This window comes from Girardinichthys multiradiatus, chromosome 2, assembly GCF_021462225.1.
Source record: "Girardinichthys multiradiatus isolate DD_20200921_A chromosome 2, DD_fGirMul_XY1, whole genome shotgun sequence".
NCBI classification, from domain to species: domain Eukaryota; kingdom Metazoa; phylum Chordata; class Actinopteri; order Cyprinodontiformes; family Goodeidae; genus Girardinichthys; species Girardinichthys multiradiatus.
Genome location: NC_061795.1, coordinates 9,983,702 through 10,003,563, shown reverse-complemented (window position 1 = coordinate 10,003,563; position 19,862 = coordinate 9,983,702). Strand labels below are relative to the sequence as shown.

Below are 19,862 nucleotides of genomic sequence, written 5' to 3'. Positions count from 1 at the left end.
TCTCCAGGAATCTTTAACCAAGTTCTTAAAGACTCTCTACAGGACTGCCCCCTTCCACCACACACCACATTGATTCAATATGTGGATGACATCTTTTTGGCAACGCCAACTGTTTCAGAATGCTTGGAGGCCACGGCTGTGGTCCTCTCACACCTTGCTAAAGCCGGGTACAAGGTCAGCAAAGCCAAACTGCAAACTTGCAGAAAACAGGTTGACTTTTTAGGTAGAGTTATCTCCCAACCGGGCACTGGGATGTCCCCTACTCATCAGTCAGCTGTTCTTTCCCATCCCAAACCCGTTTTTGTGAAAGACATGCTTTCCTTCTTGGGTCTTACTGGATACAGTAGATCTTTTGTTCCAGGATACACTGATCTCACTGCTCCACTTAGGGACCTGGTCAGAGAACATAATTGCATGCTTAAGCTGACCACTGAGGCATCTCCAGCTAACTGCACCACCTTAGCCAGCATCTTCCCTCCTATCCCTAACAATACCAAAACAGGACCATTCTCACCCAATAAAGGTAATGACACATATACATGTTTTAACTTTACATCAATCTCGCCCAAAATTAATGTAGGACAGATTGGTGTAATATTACTACACCAGGTAGTGTTATTGGTCCTTGGGCCAGATCTGGACTCTATTATTACTGTGGTGGACATAGATTACTTACCAACATTCCTAAGAATACCATAGGGGTGTGTGCAATGGTGAGATTACAGGCTCCCCTTATTCTTTTAGGTAAGGACCTTAAACGTCTACCCAAACAGCTCTCAACCGCAGAAGGCGATGGCATATTATGAAACGAAGCACTGCTGGATTTGATTTAAGTCAGGGCTCCCCCACCTATATAGATGCTGTAGGTGTCCCTAGGGGAGTACCAAATGAATATAAATTGGCTGACCAAATTTCTGCAGGATTTGAGAATATACCAATTATTGCTGCCCTTTTCCCTGTGACCCCTAACAAGAATGTCGACCGCATCAATTATATTCATTACAATATCCTACGCCTCGCGAACTTAACTCGAGATGCAGTTGAGGGACTCACTGATCAAACAGGACCTACTTCCCTTATGTCAGTACAAAATAGAATGGTGCTGGATATGCGTCTAGCAGAAAAGGGGGGCGTATGTGCAATGTTTGGTGATATGTGTTGCACATTTATTCCAAACAATACAGCACCAGACGGATCAGTGTCGAAAGCCTTAGCAGGCCTCAAAACGCTATCTGCCACCATGCATGAACATTCAGGTATTGATAACCCATTTGAGGATTGGATGATTGGTATGTTTGGACAGTGGTCAGGTTTAATCATATCTTTGTTTATATCCATAGCAGGATTTGTTGCTATTATGGTGACGTGTGGATGTTGTTGTGTACCATGTATTAGATCGTTGATTGTGCGCTTTATTACTGCAACTATTGAAGGCAAGTCAACCACACCCCCTCATATGATGCCTTTGTTGGCTATCCCTGATGACGACGAGGAGCCTGAAGGGGTGTTGAGAATTTAATTTGAGTCCGCTGTGCTTAGGCTTCTGGTATAGACGTTTACTTTTTGTATTCTTTTAGTGAAGTCTTAACAGACTTCAAAAGGGGGAATTGTGGAAATATAAATGCCTTATCATTAGTAGCTAAAGCTAAGATATATTTGGGATTTGCTGCTTATAGATTGATTATTATTAGGAGTTTTTAGTTATGCTTTTGAGAGTTAGAAAAATCCTTAAACAGTAGCTTCTATTGTGGTCACACAATGAGGGTTTATTATTCAAGGTTAAAGCTGGCATGTGTTTTCTGTCTGTATAGTGAGAAGCTGGCAGTGTATTAGGGAGTGCATGTGTCAGTTTCTTCAATAGAAGATGCCTCAAAACTGACCTTCAGCAAAAGAATGTATGAGAAACTGACTGCAGCAAAAGAATGTGTGAGAACCTGATAAGGCGCTGCACAACAAATGTGACCCTGGTATGTGTGTGTTCAATAAAAGAACGGTGCAGGGGAGAGAAGAGCAGATGTGTTCCTGACTATACAGAGACAGCACTGTCCCCGGCCGGGTGAATCAGCTTCAACCTCTAGTCCGTGTTTTGCTTTCTTAGACATTTAAGTTTAGTTTTTTCTCAAACAGAATTAAGATGCTTTGCCCAAATAAACGAACACGCAGGAGTTAAGAAGGACAACTCCGACAATCTCTAATGCTTCTACAAGTCCAAATGCAAAAAAGTCCAAATGCAAAAAAAACAAAAAACATTTTTGGCTATAAATGAATGTTTATTTTTTCTTTTAAAAGCTGTTTAACTGTAACGTCACAATTACACTGGCATCTAGTGACATTACCTGAGTCCTGCCCCTGACTAGCAACTGTAGTGGAGATCCACCCACTTGATTATCAGTAGAGGATCATGTCATGTGGTTGGTTTTACCTTACATGCGCTTTACAATGGCTACCCTCCAAGGCAGATGTTCTGTTGCTGGCTGCAAAGACCCACGTGTGTCCAAACACATTCTCCCGCGGTCGGATAACAGAGATTAGTGGCTTTGTTTTATTTTGGAGGGCAATGTTCCAGTCACATTGCCGAAGACATTACTAGTTTGCGTGAATCACTTCACCACAGACAGCTTTGAGAACCTACATGTCAGGATTTGCAGAAAGACTGCAATTCCAACTGCAATTCCAGCAACTTTTCTGCCTCTTTCGCGTCCTGTCACTCTCCTGACATTTCGCCAGCAATTTGCGTGGCGATATGTTGACAACGGCAAAATGGCAACAACGCTCCACTTGATTCTGGATCACGGTCGCTTTCAGCGGTACTTCCGTCTATCCAAGACATAGTTTGAAAACCTGCTGCCCCGCATTTGGGGACAAATCATCCTCTGGGACACCAACAACAGGCGCCGGATCCCCGGTGCAGAATGCCTCTCTATCTGTCTTCAGTGAGTAAATAAATCTCAGCTCAACAGAAAGCTGTGTGTGAAGGCCAGGTGTGTTTTACAACTTCATGCAGGCCTTATTGAACTGTCATTTTTAGGACTACATTTCAATAGATTTTTCCAAAGCCACCAAGAAACCTCTCAGAGCAAACCTACCTTCATCCTATGTGTACGTGAATGTTTCTGTCTTTTTTCTATATGTGATGTTTGCGGATTGTAGGTATTGTTTTCCCTTCTTTTGTGTAGGTACTACACTGACTGATTCGCAATGTAAATTGGTGGCATCTCATGATCTGAATTTGACTTTGTGCGTAAAATGTAATTAACATGTTTTGTATAACCCATAGACCTATCCCAAAGGTGTAAAAGGAAGTATGACAGGTCACCTTTAAATTGTGCCATTTTGAGGAAAAACATGTGCTGTTGTCATGTAAATGAACAGTAGAAATGGAAATAAAACGTGTAGTTTCAATGGAAAACGTACTCGTACTAGTCGTCTTCCGCTTATCCGAAACCGGGTTGCGAGGGCAGCAGACTCAGCAGAGACGCCCAGACGTCCCTCTCTCCAGACACCTCCTCCAGCTCCTCCAGGGGGAGCTCAAGGCGTTCCCAGGCCAGCCGAGAGACATAATCCCTCCAGCGTGTCCTGGGCAGTCCCCTGGGCCTCCTCCCGGTGGGAAGTGCCTGGAACACCTCCCGAGGAAGGCGTCCAGGAGGCATCCGGTATAGATGCCCGAGCCACCTCAACTGGCTCCTCTCGATGTGGAGGAGCAGCGGCTCTACTCCGAGCTCCTCCCGATTGGCCGAGCTCCTCACCCTATCTCTAAGGGAGTGCCAGGCCACCCTACGGAGGAAGCTCATTTCAGCCGCTTGTATCCGGGATCTCGTTCTTTCGGTCATGACCCAAAGTTCATGGCCATAGAACGTAGACCGACCGGTAAATTGAGAGCTTTGCTTTTCGGCTCAGCTCTCTCTTCACCACAACGGACTGGCACAGCACCCCCATTACTGTGGCAGCCGCACCTATCCGTCTGTCGATCTCCCGCTCCATTCTTCCCTCACTCGTGAACAAGACCCCGAGATACTTGAACTCCTCCACTTGAGGCAGGAACTCCCCTCCAACCTGAAGAGGACAAGCCACCCTTTTCCGGTCGAGTACCATGGCCTCGGACTTGGAGGAGCTGATCCTCATCCCAGCCGCTTCACACTCGGCTGCGAACCGCCACAGCGCATGCTGTAGGTCTTGGCTAGATGGGGCCAGCAGGACCACGTCATCCGCAAAAAGAAGAGACGAAATCCACTGGTCCCCAAACCAGACCCCCTCCGGCCCTTGGCTGCGTCTAGAAATCTTGTCCATAAAAGTTATGAACAGGACCGGTGACAAAGGGCAGCCCTGCCGGAGTCCAACATGCACCAGGAACAGGTCCGACTTAGTGCCGGCAATGCGGACCAAACTCCTGCTCCGCTCGTACAGGGACCGGATGGCCCCTAATAAAGGGCCTCCGATTCCATACTCCTGGAGCACCTCCCACAGGGCATCATGAGGGACACAGTCGAATGCGTTCTCCAGGTCCACAAAACACATGTGAACCGGTTGGGCAAACTCCCATGAACCCTTGAGCATCCTGTAGAGGGTATAGAGCTGGTCCAGTGTTCCACGGCCGGGACGAAAACCACACTGCTCCTCCTGAAGCTGAGGTTCGACTATCGGTCGGAATCTCCTCTCCAATACCCTGGCGTAGGCCTTACCAGGGAGGCTGAGGAGTGAGATTCCCCTGTAGTTGGAACACACCCTCCTTCTTATGAAGGGGGACCACCACCCCAGTCTGCCAGTCCAGAGGCACTGTCCCCGACTGCCACGCAATGTTGAAGAGGCGTGTCAACCATGACAGCCCTACAACATCCAGAGACTTGAGGTACTCAGGGCGGATCTCATCCACCCTCGAAGCCTTGCCACCGCGGAGCTTTTTAACCACCTCGGTGATTTCAGCCTGGGTGATGAAAGAGTCCAACCCCGAGTCCCCAGCCTGTGTTTCCACCACGGAATGCGTGATGGCAGGATTGAGGAGATCCTCGAAGTACTCCTTCCACCGCCCGATAATGTCCTCAGTCGAGGTCAGCAGTCTCCCGCCCCCACTATAAACAGTGTTGGCGAAGCACTGCTTCCCCCTCCTGAGGCGCCGGACGATTTGCCAGAATTGCTTCGAGGCCAACCGGTAGTCCTTCTCCATGGCCTCACCGAACTCCTCCCAGGCCCGAGTTTTTGCCTCTGCCACAGCCCGGGCCGCAGCACGCTTGGCCTCACGGTACCCGTCAGCCGCCTCAGGAGTCCCACAAGCCAACCAAAGCCGATAGGACTCCTTCTTCAGCCTGACAGCATCCCTTACTGCCGGTGTCCACCACCGGGTTCTGGGATTGCCGCCGTGACAGGCACCGCGGACCTTACGGTCGCAGCTACGGGCAGCACCATCGACAATAGATGCGGAGAACATGGTCCACTCGGACACTATGTCTCCAACATCCCTAATCTGGTCGAAGCTCCCCCGGAGGTGGGAGTTGCATACATCCCTGGCCGAGGGCTCCGCCAGGCGTTCCCAGCAGACCCTCACTATGCGCTTGGGACTGCCAAGTCTGTCCGGCTTTCTCCTCCTCCAGCGGATCCAACTCACCACCAGGTGGTGATCAGTGGACAGCTCAGCCCCTCTCTTCACCGAGTGTCCAAAACATGTGGCCGAAGGTCTGATGATACGACAACAAAGTCGATCATCGACCTCCTGCCAAGGGTGTCCTGGTGCAAAGTGCACTGATGGACACCCTTATGTTTGAACATGGTGTTCGTTATGGACAATCCGTGACTAGTACAGAAGTCCAATAACAAAACAACACTCGGATTCAGATCGGGGAGGCCATTCCTCCCGATCACGCCTCTCCAGGTGTCACTGTCGTTCCCCACATGGGCGTTGAAGTCCCCCAGCAGAATAATGGAGTCCCCGGGAGGGGCACTATCCAGCACCCCCGACAGGGACGCCAAGAAGGCCGGGTACTCTGCACTACCACTCGGCCCGTAGGCTGAAATGATAGTCAGATACCTCTCCCCAACCCGAAGGCGCAGGGATACGACCCTCTCATCCACTGGGGTAAACCCCAACACGAGACGGCTGAGCTGGGGGGCAACAAGCAAACCCACACCAGCCTGCCGCCTCTCCCCGTGGGCCACTCCAGAGTAGAAGAGAGTCCAACCCCTCTCAAGGAGATGGGTTCCAGAGCCCACGCTGTGCGTGGAGGCGAGCCCGACTATTTCTAGTCGATATCTCTCGACCTCCCGCACAAGCTCAGGCTCCTTCCCCCCGAGCGAGGTGACATTCCACGTCCCTAGAGCCAGCCTAAGCATCCGGGGATCGGGCCGCTGAGGTCTCCACCTTCGTCCGCCACCCAATCCTCTTTGCACCGGTCCCTCACGGTTCCCCCTGCAGGTAGTGGGCCCACTGGGGGATGGCCTCGCGTCTCTCATTCGGGCTTGGCCCGGCCGGGTCCCGCCAGGAGCAACCCGGCCACCAGGCGCTCTCCGATGAGTCCCGACCCCAGGCCTGGCTCCAGGGTGGGACCCCGGCTCCGCCGTACCGGGCGATGTCACGTGCCTCGATATTATGTTCTTCATGAGGGATTCTTGAACCACTCTTTGTCTGACCCATCACCTAGAGCCTGTTTGCCATGGGACACCCTACCAGGGGCATTTGGGCCCCAGACAACATAGCCTCTAGGATCATTTGAGCACTCAAACCCCTCCACCAAGTTAAGGTGGCGGTTCAATGGAAAACATTGTCATGTAAACAGGGCCATAGGTGCCCCCGGGCCTCTGTGTCCATCCATCCACTGCCTTTTTATGATTCTTGTTTTCTGGCAAATATTAGCTCTATTGATCACCCTTCACATCTGTCTGTGGTTTCATTGATAAATATCCATTAAATGTATCAAAAACAGGATGTTACTTTGACTAAACAGTATGAATTTACATATAGAAAAATACCTTTTTTCATTTTTATTGGCAGAGCTGGTGTGTATGAGCAAGCCTGCCTACAAACCCGTCCCAGTTACACTAGTTCTGTCAAGAGAATTGGAACAAAATTCCAGCAAAGTACTGTATTGTAAGAAGTCTGGGAAAAGATTCCCAAAATGTTCGACCCAAGTCAAACAGTTTAAAAGGCAATTCTACCAAATACGAGGGAAATGGATGGAAACGTCTGACTTTAAACTAAATAAAAAAATGTTCTCTAAGAAATTCTCTCATTATTTTGGAATTTATCAAATAGACTTAATTTTGGTAATCTTAACTGAGCTAAAACAGCAAAGGTTTATTCTGATTTAATGTCAGTGAGGAAAAAGGATTGCATATCTTTTTATAACAGCAGATGTTTATCTGGTTTTAAAAGTATTTAGTGTTAAAACTCTGGAAAAATATACTTTGCACATTTTTCTGTCTGTCTCATGCATTCATATCTGATCTCCATTATTTCTGTTAAACTTGCAGGAGCCAATCAAAATAAGCTTCATTAAAAATTGAGATAAGTTGCCTCAGACTAGGAACGTTAAAAATTGCAGAGCTACCTACCTGATCCATACAGTTCTGTTCTACCCACTGATAACAACAGAGTCCATTGAGTTACTGGTGCTCCCACATCACCACTGGAACTGTGCCACACTCAGCCGTGTAAATGCCTCTGGGCTGATTTGAGCATGTGACCTTTTGTAAACAGCCTGACCTTTCTCTTCCAGACTTTTCAGGACAACAATTCCTCCCTCTCATCACACACATATACACACCTACCTACCCTACACAATGTAACGCAGCACAACACTTAATTACCCAACCAGTTCTATATCCACTTAGGACACTGCGACATGGTGGCTGTCTAAATATCTAGTCTTAGTTTGAAAAACACCAAAAAGTGTTCCAAGTTTTCTGTTAATGTCAGCCATCTTGTTCTACACAGAGTATCTCTGATGGATCTGGAACAATCATATCTCATGAAAGAGCTGTTTAAAATAAGCAGCCACTTCTAGCTAGCTTGGAATTTAAGGCCTTACCTGTGAGGATATCTGCATAATATAACAAACAGAAGTGTAGGACACTGACATCTGCTCCACACAACCGAAAATCATAATCTCTTCTGTACGTCCTGAACCTGACCTGGACCTTGACCCATGGGATGACTCTACCCAGCTGACATTTAGAAGGCCTGAAACACATCTGCTTGTTTAATTTAGCATGGAAACAAAGCAGTTTCGTAGAAAAGCACTTTCGGAGCAAATATAATCACAGGAAAAGTTTCACGTGTTATGAAATGTATATACTGGTCAATCCCAGTACTCAAACACATTAGTTATGGTAAATGTTGCCTCAGGAAACAGTCGTGATTTAAGTACCAGGCCCCTATTTATTCATAGGTTTAGGAACATTGTCCACAAAACTTGCAACATAGATAAACAAAAGCCAGTAAGAAGACACATTTCTGTCAGATTTAAAAGTAAAACATTCCCTGATTCTGCAGATTGCTTTCTAGCTGGAATTTACTGAAAGTTAGATACTGACTGTTCATAAGTAGTTCACACAGTCACTATTGCCTTACATATGATAGTTTATAGGTGTACATCTTATTGAATTAAATGTATTAATCTACCACTCTTTTATTTTTCTGTTTGAATAAAATTAATGAAATTAAGAAAAATAAGTCTAAAATGATATATGGTAATCACATCCTAAACTGAGTTTAAGACTACTTTTAGGCTGTTACTCATTAGAGAGAACCATCTATGACTGGCCCATATGCATTATTCAGCATGGCAGTCCTAACATCCAGTCAGAGTCCTACAGCATATTTATTGAGAGGAAGATGATAAGGTTCTATGCTAAAAGGCTTGGGCCTTGGTATATATAAAGAGAAAGTATGTTGATATTCTATCATTTGGTTTACAGCTTGTTTTGGAAAAGAAATAACTTCCTTTTCTTAAACTAACCTGATGTGGTAATAATATAACTAACATGGCTATTACCAGCATGTGAATGCTCAGCTACTCCTCTTAAAATAAAAAAAACAGCCAACCCTGGTAAACCTAAAAAAAACCTTAATATGGCCAACTGAAAAAAAGATTCTGAAGACCTATTTAAATAGTTTCATTGTATGACCAAACCCACTGGCTTAAAAAAACAAAACAAGGAACCTTCCCTCCATCACGTCACTGCCTTTAGGAGAAGGAAATCCCGAGGGAGGGGGCAACATCCTGTGAGAGGCAGGGCCCAGAAAAAGATTAGTTCAGTTCAGCTTCTGGATAAACTGAGTCACACAGAAAAACCCTGCAGCTTTACTGAACATTTTCAGGAAATATGTTTTAGTGTCTGATTATAAAATACATTAGATACATGCTTAAGTGCCCAAACAAAATACATTTTCTTTGGGTATCATACTAATAATTTCAAACCCTATTGAATGTTGTTTTAAGCAGATAGATAAAACAAAAAAACAGTGTTTTCATAAAGAAAAATAATCAGTTTTAGATCACACTAAGAACAGGTGGATAGGGTTAATTTGTTAATATTAACCCTATGTGGAAGAAAAGGACATAGAAAAAAAGCCCTAACATGGCAAAGTAGATGTCATACCATGAAGAAGTGCAGTATATCAAGAAGTCCTAACTACTATCAACAACTACTAACTTCAGAGTCTGGAGTCTACCACATTACCCAGGACTCCAGGTCCAGGTCATGAAATGAGACCCAAGGGGCTCTTCAGCACACACCGTAAACTGCCAGATGCAGGTAGAAAAAGTATACATAAAATACTAAAGTGACTGGGATGATATATGGGTTTTAGACACCACTGTTTATGGTTGGAATGACCGACCCGTTGGGACAAACATGTGATTGCTAACCACCTGAAAGGTGTGGTGGCTGATAACCACACAAAGACAGATGTAGCCATCCCACGTGGCAGGGACATCAGAAGATTAAAAACTGCCAAGGGCTGGAGGAGGAAGTAGAGAAACTGTGAAAAATGATTTGTTCTGGCCCAGAAAAAAACTTTATTTGAATTTCTAAAAATAAGAATGTTGGTAAAAGAAGAAACTTTCAATTGCTCTTTTAATTTAATATAACTTTAAATGTTCTAGTAACAAATAATTGATGTATGGTTTTGGTTGCTCCTCTGGTAACACGTTTAAATAAGTAGTGTAAAAAATTCCTATTTATATTAATCATATATTGGAAGTATGAAACCTACAAAAAATATCACAGTCAGTGTTGTGCAATAAGAGCTAAGGGTATTAGTACCAAGTGATGATACTCTTTTCTGAGAACTTTGAACTATCATTTGTATAACCATCAGAACTTGAACCGAGCTGCTGTAAACTAAAAAAATAAAATAAAATCAGGGTAAAAAAGATATACTTGTCTGCTGCATATGAGCTGGCTAAATCAGGATATATTAAAGGGAAACCATTGAACTGAAACTTAGTTCTTTGTTTTCTTACGCCTGCAGAAATATAGTTACTGGTGACTTCAGTAGGCATGCCTGTTTAGTTGCTGAGTAAGAGTGAATCAGCCAATCACATGGCAGAAATAGTAGCTCAAATAACAACTTTTTACAACCAAGGAATGCAAAATATCATCTCTGAACCCACCATGCATGAAATCTTGAAGCAATTACCAAAACTGCACAAAAAGACATTAGAAACATCTTATCTGGTCTGACGAGTCTTGATTTACGCTGCACAATTCAGATGGTGGGGTCAGAATTTGATGTGATCATCATAAAAGCCTTGACATATTCTTCTTTTTATCAATAGTTTAGGCTGCTGGTGGTGGTGTCATGACATGGGGGATATTTCCTTGGCACACCTTTAGTCCCTTAGTACCAGTCGACCATCTCTTAAACACCTCACCCTACCTGAATATTGTGGCTGACCGTCTTAAACTGGGTCTTGAACATGACAATGACTTCCTTGTACTGTAATGGCCTCGTCAGTCACTAGATCTCCATTCACCTTTGGGATTTGGTGCTGTCATGTACATATGGACCAAAACCTCTAAGGAATGATTCCGAACCTTGTTTAATCTATGCCATGAAGAATTAAGGCAGTTTTGTAAGTGGGTCCAATCTGGTACTAACATGTGGTTTAAATGTAAATTTGGCCCTAACGAAGTACAGCATATCTAGGCACATAAAACAGAACTAAAGCTAATAGATCAATAGACTGCAAGCTTCAGTAAGTCACTTATAATATTTTTCATACTATTATGATTTCAATTTAAAATCTACATGAAGACGAAAAAATAAGGCAGCTTAATAATTTACTTACCTAACCATAAGCAAGTTAATTTGCCTAATAGCTTAAATGTAAATTAAATATAACTTATGTTGGTGTAGTGACTCCATTACTTTTTACATCTTAAGGCTTAAGCATTGGGGTGACTGGGCATTTCAGTGGCAGGACTCCAACTTTGGAACCAACTTCCCCTAGACCTTCACCACTGACCCAGGCATCTTTAAATCTAAGCTTAAGCCTTATTTCCTCGGCCAAGCTTTAAATATGAAGTAGCATGGTGGCATTTTAGCTATGATTCTTTTGCTCCTGCTTTGATATTTATATGTTTTTTATGTTTTGTGATTTTCACTGTGATTATGTGATCTTACGTTTAAGTGCTTTGGTCACCTTAGTTGGCTGTTTCAAAGTGCGATAAAAATAAATAAATGAATGAATAAATGAATGAATCTAAGTAACATCAATGTGCTCTCACACAACATACAGGAAGGTTCATACCAGGTATTTTTGCTGATATCTGAAATCTCCTTATTGTTTTAGCAAACCTCAATAACCATAGACTTTACTGACTTTGGCATGGCAAAGAACCTTGTAAAAGATAGCGTAAAATAAATGTTTTTCCCTGGGTTAGGGAAATGCAATTACATTACCCAGGGAAATCAAACTCAAATTCTTGGGAGGGCAGAATTCCAATCTTTGTCCAAACTGAGGGCCGGCTTCAACTGACTGTCAGCAGCAAATACAAAAGAAGCAGCAATGAGTAATCTTTAACAAGTATCTAAACTTGTCTGAAATGTTTTGAGGCCTAAAGTAGTGATCATTAAATTCAATACTTTGTGAACCTTTCTAAGCCTCAGTGGAAACCCTGTAGATGTAAATAAGCTGCCTGACAGTAGAATAATTTGTTATCCTGCCAACATTCAACAAGTTCTTTTATCAGAATCTGAATTTACTTTTGTATGACTAACATACAAACTTAGAGGCAGTACATGCGACATGTGAACTTGTTACTTACTAGTTGTATTAAACGACAAGACACAATGCCAACAGGACACAACTACCAGACTGACCCTGGTAAATGGTTTACTGACATAAGACTATCTGAGCCTAACATTGACTTCTGCTGCAACACAAAATGAGGACGAGATGTTGTATACTGTCCCTTGTCTTTGCTGCAGCAAGTAGTTTTGGAAACCGATCTCCGCTCAGCTGGCATGTAGAGGGACATAGCTCTTTTAATGCTCTGTTAATGTCAGTCTTGTTACTGGATGAATATTATTTAATCACAGTTGTATAGATGAGGAAACTCTGTAAATCAGAATCAAAACAGTACCAGAATATAGCTATATGTTGGCACTGGCATGGTTATTTACAGCAGTGTGACCATAGTGGGAAGACCTATTGAATGGATTCATTAATATGTCCTCCTAATGTCCCATGAGAAGACATTCTAAGGTGGATGGTACATTGCTATCCTCTTTTAGGCTCTCAGCCATTTTAACAATTTGTATTTCAGCTTTTTACAAGTTACTCTCTTTAGAAATTAAAAACCTGTTAACCATCAACTTAAATGCCATTATGCAGACAGTTAGAGCTGCCTCAGGGAGCTGTTCATACCTCCATATCCACTGTACATGGTAGTTGTGATGCTTGATGCTGGTGTCTCTTTGTAATGGCTCCACCTGTTTCCAGAAACAAGCACTTGTTCCTCCCTGCCAACACACTCCTGATGCCTGTACTTTTTCACTGTTAACTTTCCTTTTTCCGTTTCTTCTTAACGATTCTTGGCATCTGTTGATCCTTAAGTATCGATCAGCAAACAAGTGTCTTTTCCTTCACTTCTTTGGAGTCAATCCCAGCTTATTTTTCATTTTATCTCGTCTCATGGCCTCATTCCCAGTTGTTAATCCGTCTACTTCTTCTACTGATCGCCTTACTCTCTTTGGCACACTGATAAGAGGACGAGGGAGAGGAGGGGGAGTAGGGGAGAAGAGGGCTGGAAACAGGAAAAGCAAGGCAGTCCTCCCTTCTCTTCTTCCCTGCTGACATCACCCCTTTTTCCTGCCCCTCCCTCTTTCGACTGGATATATTGTTTTCAATAAAATGACAAATTCCCTTCTATTTGTGCCTCTTCATAAAAATGTTAAAATACAGAGTGGACACAAAGCAGATTAGAATAAAAATAAAATGTTTGCACTTTCACAAATACACACTTCTGTAGTGAACTTTATAAAAATGTTAATTACTGCCTAGTTTTCTATTAATGCTTTAACTCTCTGGATCCCAGAACCACGGCCCAGTATGAATGGACTGCTAATGTATCTGCATAGCCCTCTGGAGGTCATACAGAAGAAAGAAATAACCAGGCACCAATACTGGACATTTTTATGCAAAATAAAATTTCTGAGCAGTAAACTGTGGTAATCAAAGACAAAGAGATGAGATGAAACATTATTTAATTATTTACCAGGTGTGTACCAGTGAGCTGGCACACACCAAAGCACCCAGCCTCGGACATCAAAAACCACCAATACACCAGTGGGCAGAAACACCAGCCTACAGCTGGGACTGTGGCGGGGAGGAAATAGGACCCACAATATATAGGGGGCCTAAGCAGATCCAAGAGAGGGAGCAGCCCAAGATCCAACCTGACAGAAACACAGGCACACACAGTCACGATCACACCTTCCCACTCTTATGCGTACACAGTAAAACACTCACAGGCACACACCCAACATTAAGACACACAACAATGGACACGTACAGTCACTCACACTCCAGGTACCGATACCCCTAGAGGGGCAACCAGACCCAGGAGGTGGTCCCCTTCATTCTGGGGCAGAGACAGGCAGGGCGCTCCAGCACCAGGCAGGATTAGTGCCGGCACCGCCCGAACCTGAACAACCCCGGCCCAGACCCCGACCCCAAGCCCCCAGCCCAAGCCCCGACCCCAGCCCCGACATCCCAGCCCCCAACAACTGCCATCCCCATCTGGAGAGGGGGTCATCAACAGCCCAAACGCCATGAATCGCCTCCCCACAGGGTCACACCCCTACAGACGAGCTCCACCCCAGAGACTGGGTTATCTTCTAAGCCTACAGGTACACTTTTATAGATGTGAACAGAGCATCTGTTTTCCAACCCTAAACTGTTTGAAAATATTGTCTTAGCCTATGCACATACATTTAAAAAAGTTTGGACAATAATTGTCAATTTTATTGTTTTTGGTGGGCTGGGTAGATGTTGAATTTAGGTTTACTGCAGTGCTTAAACATGAGTTAGAGGTTTTAAAATTAAAAGCTTGAGGCAGGTAAATAGTTAGGATAATAGCAGCAGTGCTTTCCCTGTGTAGGCAATTGACACATCTCTTATCCAATTTGAGGTAAGCTGCTTTTGTGCTTCACTAACAACTCTTAGTAGCTCTCCATATCAATGTCTGAAAGGCTGGGCAGACTAAAAATTTAGAATTTGGAATACATTTTCTCTTTGGCATCTAATATGGGTCTAAGTCCATTAACTAAATTCCCAATTTTCTTTAAAAGCCATCCTATTTATGATACTTCCCTTTTCTAATATACTCCTAATCAAAATCCTAAGACCAAATTGCAAGAATTTGCATTTTGCAGTGTTGGATCTTAATGTTGTAAGTAGAGCTTTATTATAGAGCCATTTGTGTCTCTTTTGCAGGAGGAGGGAGCAGGCAGAGAGAAGCTGCCCGTAATCAGACAGCCTGCATCGGATCAAATGGGAGAAAGACCCCGCTAAACCCACACTGAACGAATATCCAATATCCAACTTAAAACTAACTTCATCGTGGTCAAAAGTCAAAAGTCCAAAGTTTTGCGCAGTTAGAACTGTCCTCGTTATTGTCGTGGCTGAGACAAAAACTTTCTCATGAAGCCCAAAATTGTAACGTTTTCAGGCAAACTTTGGAGCCTTACCATCCAGACAGCGGTGTCTCTCTTCTCTGCTTCTCCTGCCACACCCCCTCACGTCAAGTCAAGTCAAGTTTATTTATATAGCACTTTTCAGCAACAAGAATCTCAAAGCGCTGTAAATGAGGAAAAACATTACAATAAGACAGAAAACACAGAAAAACAAATCAAATGACATTGATAATCCTTGGGAGTTTACTGGAAAGAGCTGGTTCTAATCCAGTCTTTCTAATAGAGGTAATTAGCTCATTAAGTCCTCTGTGGTAAGGAATTCATCATGTGCTGGAAGAAAAATTATAATATTAATCCTTCAGGTCGCTGGCATGAGGCAGTTGTGGTCCCATCATTCAAATAAGCTGAGTCACTGGTATAAAACATTTTTAGTCCAAACTTTTTAAATATTAATAATGTTTGGCTGTCACTGGTATGATATTGTTGTAATACAATCCTTCTAAGAAATCTAAGAATCTCTGGTCATTGGTGTAAAACGGCTTTAGTCAAATTTTCAAATACTAATATTTGGCTTTTGCTGGTAATCCTTCTGAGAAATCTGAAAATCTATGAAAAGTTATGAAATCACACATTTAGGTAAAGTAAGTAGGAGGAAAAAAAATCATATTTCAGACTCTATTCTTAGCAGAATAGAGTCTGAAATAGTACAAAAAACCTCGGCAGGGGTAAGCAACACACACATAAGTAAAGCTTTAGCAAGGGTATGGTGGAATCTTGAGGTTGCAGATATATAAGTCTGAGTGTGTTTGCAAGAATTAGACTGTCAACACTGATAGAAGCACCATTGTCCTTGAGAAGAGAGGTGGAAGTTTTATCAATCGGCCGCATAGGCCTATCAGAACACAGCTGGTAGGGGAGTGCTAGGGAAGAGCGTTGTGTTTATATAACCTCCAGGAGATATTTTGTCGATAGCCAATTAGCAGAAGTTGCCAAGGCCACATTGGGGCTACAGATTTAGAAAACAATAAATGTTGTGGTTCAGGCAGTTGTGAATTTCCAGCTACCTTAAGAGTTTTACTGGTATGTCTCAAATGCGAATCCAAATAGCCAAATTTCTGGTACTTTCCACAGATTAAATTCTCCAAGATTATATCCTTTAACCTCTGAGTCCAACCACTGCCAGGCTGCAATTATTTTCAAGAATCGTGTCCAGCTTGAGATTCTGCTCTCTGAACATTCCAGTCTGAGTGTTGATCGCTCTACAGACTCCATCCAACATCGCAGGTAGTTTTGGAATGCTTTGAACAGCCACCCACATTTTGCGAATCACTCGATAAGCCAGGTAACCACCAACTCCAAAAAGCAAAAATCCTGTTATCAAAAGTCCAAATATGTACACATCTTCTTCGTCCTCGACCAACATCGGATTCAGGCACACAATCTTCCACTGCTGCCAAGAATCCATTGTGTATCCAGAGAAGAACGTCCCATCTGAACAAGAGGGTTCTCCTTTACCCTGTCTTCCCATCGAAAAAATTGGATCAATTACGTTGAGAGACCAGCTGACCAAATCCATAATTTACAAGTTTGGAGGATATGCAAAGCGAGGCTCTGAGAAAAATACAGACAAAAGCAGAAGCAGGGATCAGCAGGGAAGAAGGGAGAGAGAGAAAACGCCTATGTCTTCCACCGAGAGCAAGAGAGCATCAGAACTTCTAAGCCTTATTTTCTGGGTTCCAGATAATTATCCCAGTGAATCATTTTTTATATGAAAAAACATACATAAGAAATTATTGCAAAGACAATCATACAAAAATTATTTTTTAATGTTTTTATTGATGTTTCTATATTCTATTTATTTATTTCACACAGTTACTTTATTGTGCCGTTAATAACGGCACAGAGCACTACACTGAAGGCTTTAAGCCATAACTCCAGACGTCAGTGAGTCCATGGAAACACAACAGGTTCTGTCCCGAGCAGAGCGAGACCAAGTGGAGCAGAGATGTGTGATCTAAATAGAGCCGGTGGAAAAGGGGCATAACTCAAACCATGGTGGTTGGTGAAGGCAACATTGCACAGAGGTTTTTTGCAGAAAACCCTCTTTATAGCAATGTCCAAAATGCAGTAAAAACAATAAAGGACATATGAGAGGAAACATGTGGCAGTCCTTAAAAGGATATCGATGTTAAAATGGATTGCTTGTAAATGAGAACTAAACCTAAATGCAAAGCCACACAGGAGGGGGAGTCAGGGGCCAAAAATAAGAAAATGTAGCAAAAAATACTAAATGATCACACACACACGCACACACACACACCCACACACACAAAACCAGCTACCACACTAATTTGAAGCCACATACTTTCCATTCTCTCCATAGTTCTCTGTTGACTACCTGCTTATATTCCTCTTACCATCATTTTGTCCATATCCTCCTGTTGATTTATTGTTCAGTTAGTCTATGGGGTTTTTCTAAACACTTTTCATTTCATTTTTTTGTAGAAAACAGATAAAATCAGTCTAATTATTCTTTTTTTTATAAAATGTATACATATTTTTCATCAAAGCTGTTAGGAGCCACTGCGAAGGGCCCAAAGATACACATGAGGCTCTGAATCCACAGGTTTCAGACCCCTGATCTAACCAATCATTTTATTCATTCTAGAGGAGTACAAAAAGCCCTGTAATGAGCTGGCATATTGTTCCTTCCTTACTAAGCCCCACATGACTGGCTCTGTGCGTGTGTGCATGTGCTGTGTCTGTTTGTGGACCCCAATGAAGTGGGGACTTTCCAGTTAATCTCCAGCTGGCCAGTAAGCAGCTTAACTGTCACTGGAGTGCTGTAGGCTATTTACTAACTTGTAGTTAGTTAGAATAACATGGTCAGATAGACCCACACATAACTATACCCAAAATGAAGTAAAAAATGAAGTATAGTTGTTAATAAGTCTTCCATATTACAAGCCTGATGTAATAAACACCTGTAAGCACTTTTTGCAAAAAGCACAAATCTCTAGGGTGTTTTCAGCATCAATTTACATGTCTAAATGTAACTGGAAGTGGAAATGTATTGCTAGCATACTGTCACTGAACAGTGACTATTTATTGGCCTGCCTTTATGCTGAGCAGGTGGTACAAGCAATGCAACTGTGCCATTAGGTCAACCTTGCAGGGTAAGCTGCTCCATGCTAAACAAATGAAATACGGCAGTGAGGCTTTAATCTGTGGCAAGAACTTGTTGAAAACAAGTCAGAGTCACACTGATAAATAGTGAGAATATTTCCAAACTGTCCAACAGCTTGCAACCGAGAATTTTTGAAGGTCATAAAAATATCTTCTCTGCAGCAGACAGATCACTATGCTCTCAGTGGGATCATGTGTGAAGGTATCTGACAGAGAAGCTAAGATCAGCATTGATCAATGTTGTAAGTTAAAGGCATGTATGTCCTTCAACTGCCTGGGCACTGAACCAAGGTTACATGGGCCACCACTGTCTACATCAGGTAAGACACACGCTACTTATAAGTACTTCTATAAACCCATTAAAAATTTAGGAAAGGGCAAATTTCTATTTCTTACTGGAAAAATTTATTTATTTATTTATATAACGCAGAAATCTGATTGTGTGGTTAGGATAGCTAGTTTGGTATTTTAACTAGTTTTCCTAGTACAGGTTTCTTGAAAGCATCAGCAGTATCCCATACCCAGGGCCGTTTCCTGCGCGATGTGAACTATGCGATGGCATTGGGCCCCCATGCCAGTAGGGGGCCCCAAAGTCTCAATGTTCAGCCTCGTTTGAGGAGAATTCAAATTACCTTTATTCAGCGTCTGCTCAAGAACCTTCAGATAAGTGACCCCCTGGGGTCATCTCCTTTAATACAACATTATTATAGACAGTGTATATTATAGCCTATGGCACATTTTTACTAGTGTAACAAAGTCTAAGAAAACAACAGAAAAAAATAACCTTCTCCTGTGTGGAGTCGCCACCTGCACTGAACAGTCCATAATATCAGACTAAACTGTCTTCTACAAGACTGCTGTTGTATCATTATGCATCAAACACTTAAATGCAAAATGGATAAAACATAGTACACAAAACAGTGCACTGCAGTAAAAATATTTAGAATTACACATCAAGTTTTTATTTTTTGTGTTGTGATGTACAACCCCAAGTCAAATGAGGTTGGGACGTTGTGTAAAACATAAATAAAAACAAAGAACAATGATCTGCAGATCCTGTTCAGCCTATATGCAACTGTATACACTACAAACACAAGATATTTAATGTTCAAACTGATAAACATTATTGTTTATTTTACAAATATTGATTTTGACTTTGATGCTTGCAACATCTTCCATAAAAGCTGGGACTGAGGCATATTTACCACTGTCTTACATCACCTTTCCTTTTAGCACTCAAGCATTTAGGAACTGAGGACAAATTGTTGAAATGTTGTGGGTGGAATTCTTTCCCATTCTGGCTTGATGAACAACTTCAGTTGCTCAACAGTCCGGGATCTCCGTTGTTGTATTTTGAGCTTCATAATGTGTGACTCATGCACTGCGGGCAGGTCAGTCTAGTACCAGAACTCTTTTACCAGGGAGCCATGCTGTTAGAACGTGCAGAATGTGACTTGGTATTGTCTTGCTGAAATAGGCAGCAACATCCTTGAAAAAGACATTGCTTGGATAACAGCATATGTTGCCCCAAAACCTGTTTGTA

General features: G+C 42.8%; 1 protein-coding gene across 3 annotated transcripts in view; it reads right to left on the bottom strand.

Annotated features, from left to right (window-relative positions):
* Positions 1–19,862, bottom strand: part of ripor1 (RHO family interacting cell polarization regulator 1) — an 83,039-nt gene that overhangs the window by 44,196 nt on the left and 18,981 nt on the right. For 2 of the 3 annotated variants that reach the window (XM_047382876.1, XM_047382891.1), the window contains exon 1: positions 12,864–13,175. The exons of the other annotated variant lie outside the window; for it this stretch is intronic. In XM_047382876.1, the coding sequence (XP_047238832.1) occupies positions 12,864–12,882 (19 nt within the window). In that variant the 5' untranslated portion in view covers positions 12,883–13,175. Of the gene's footprint in view, positions 1–12,863; positions 13,176–19,862 lie in introns of those variants that run through there. 3 annotated transcript variants of the gene reach the window in all.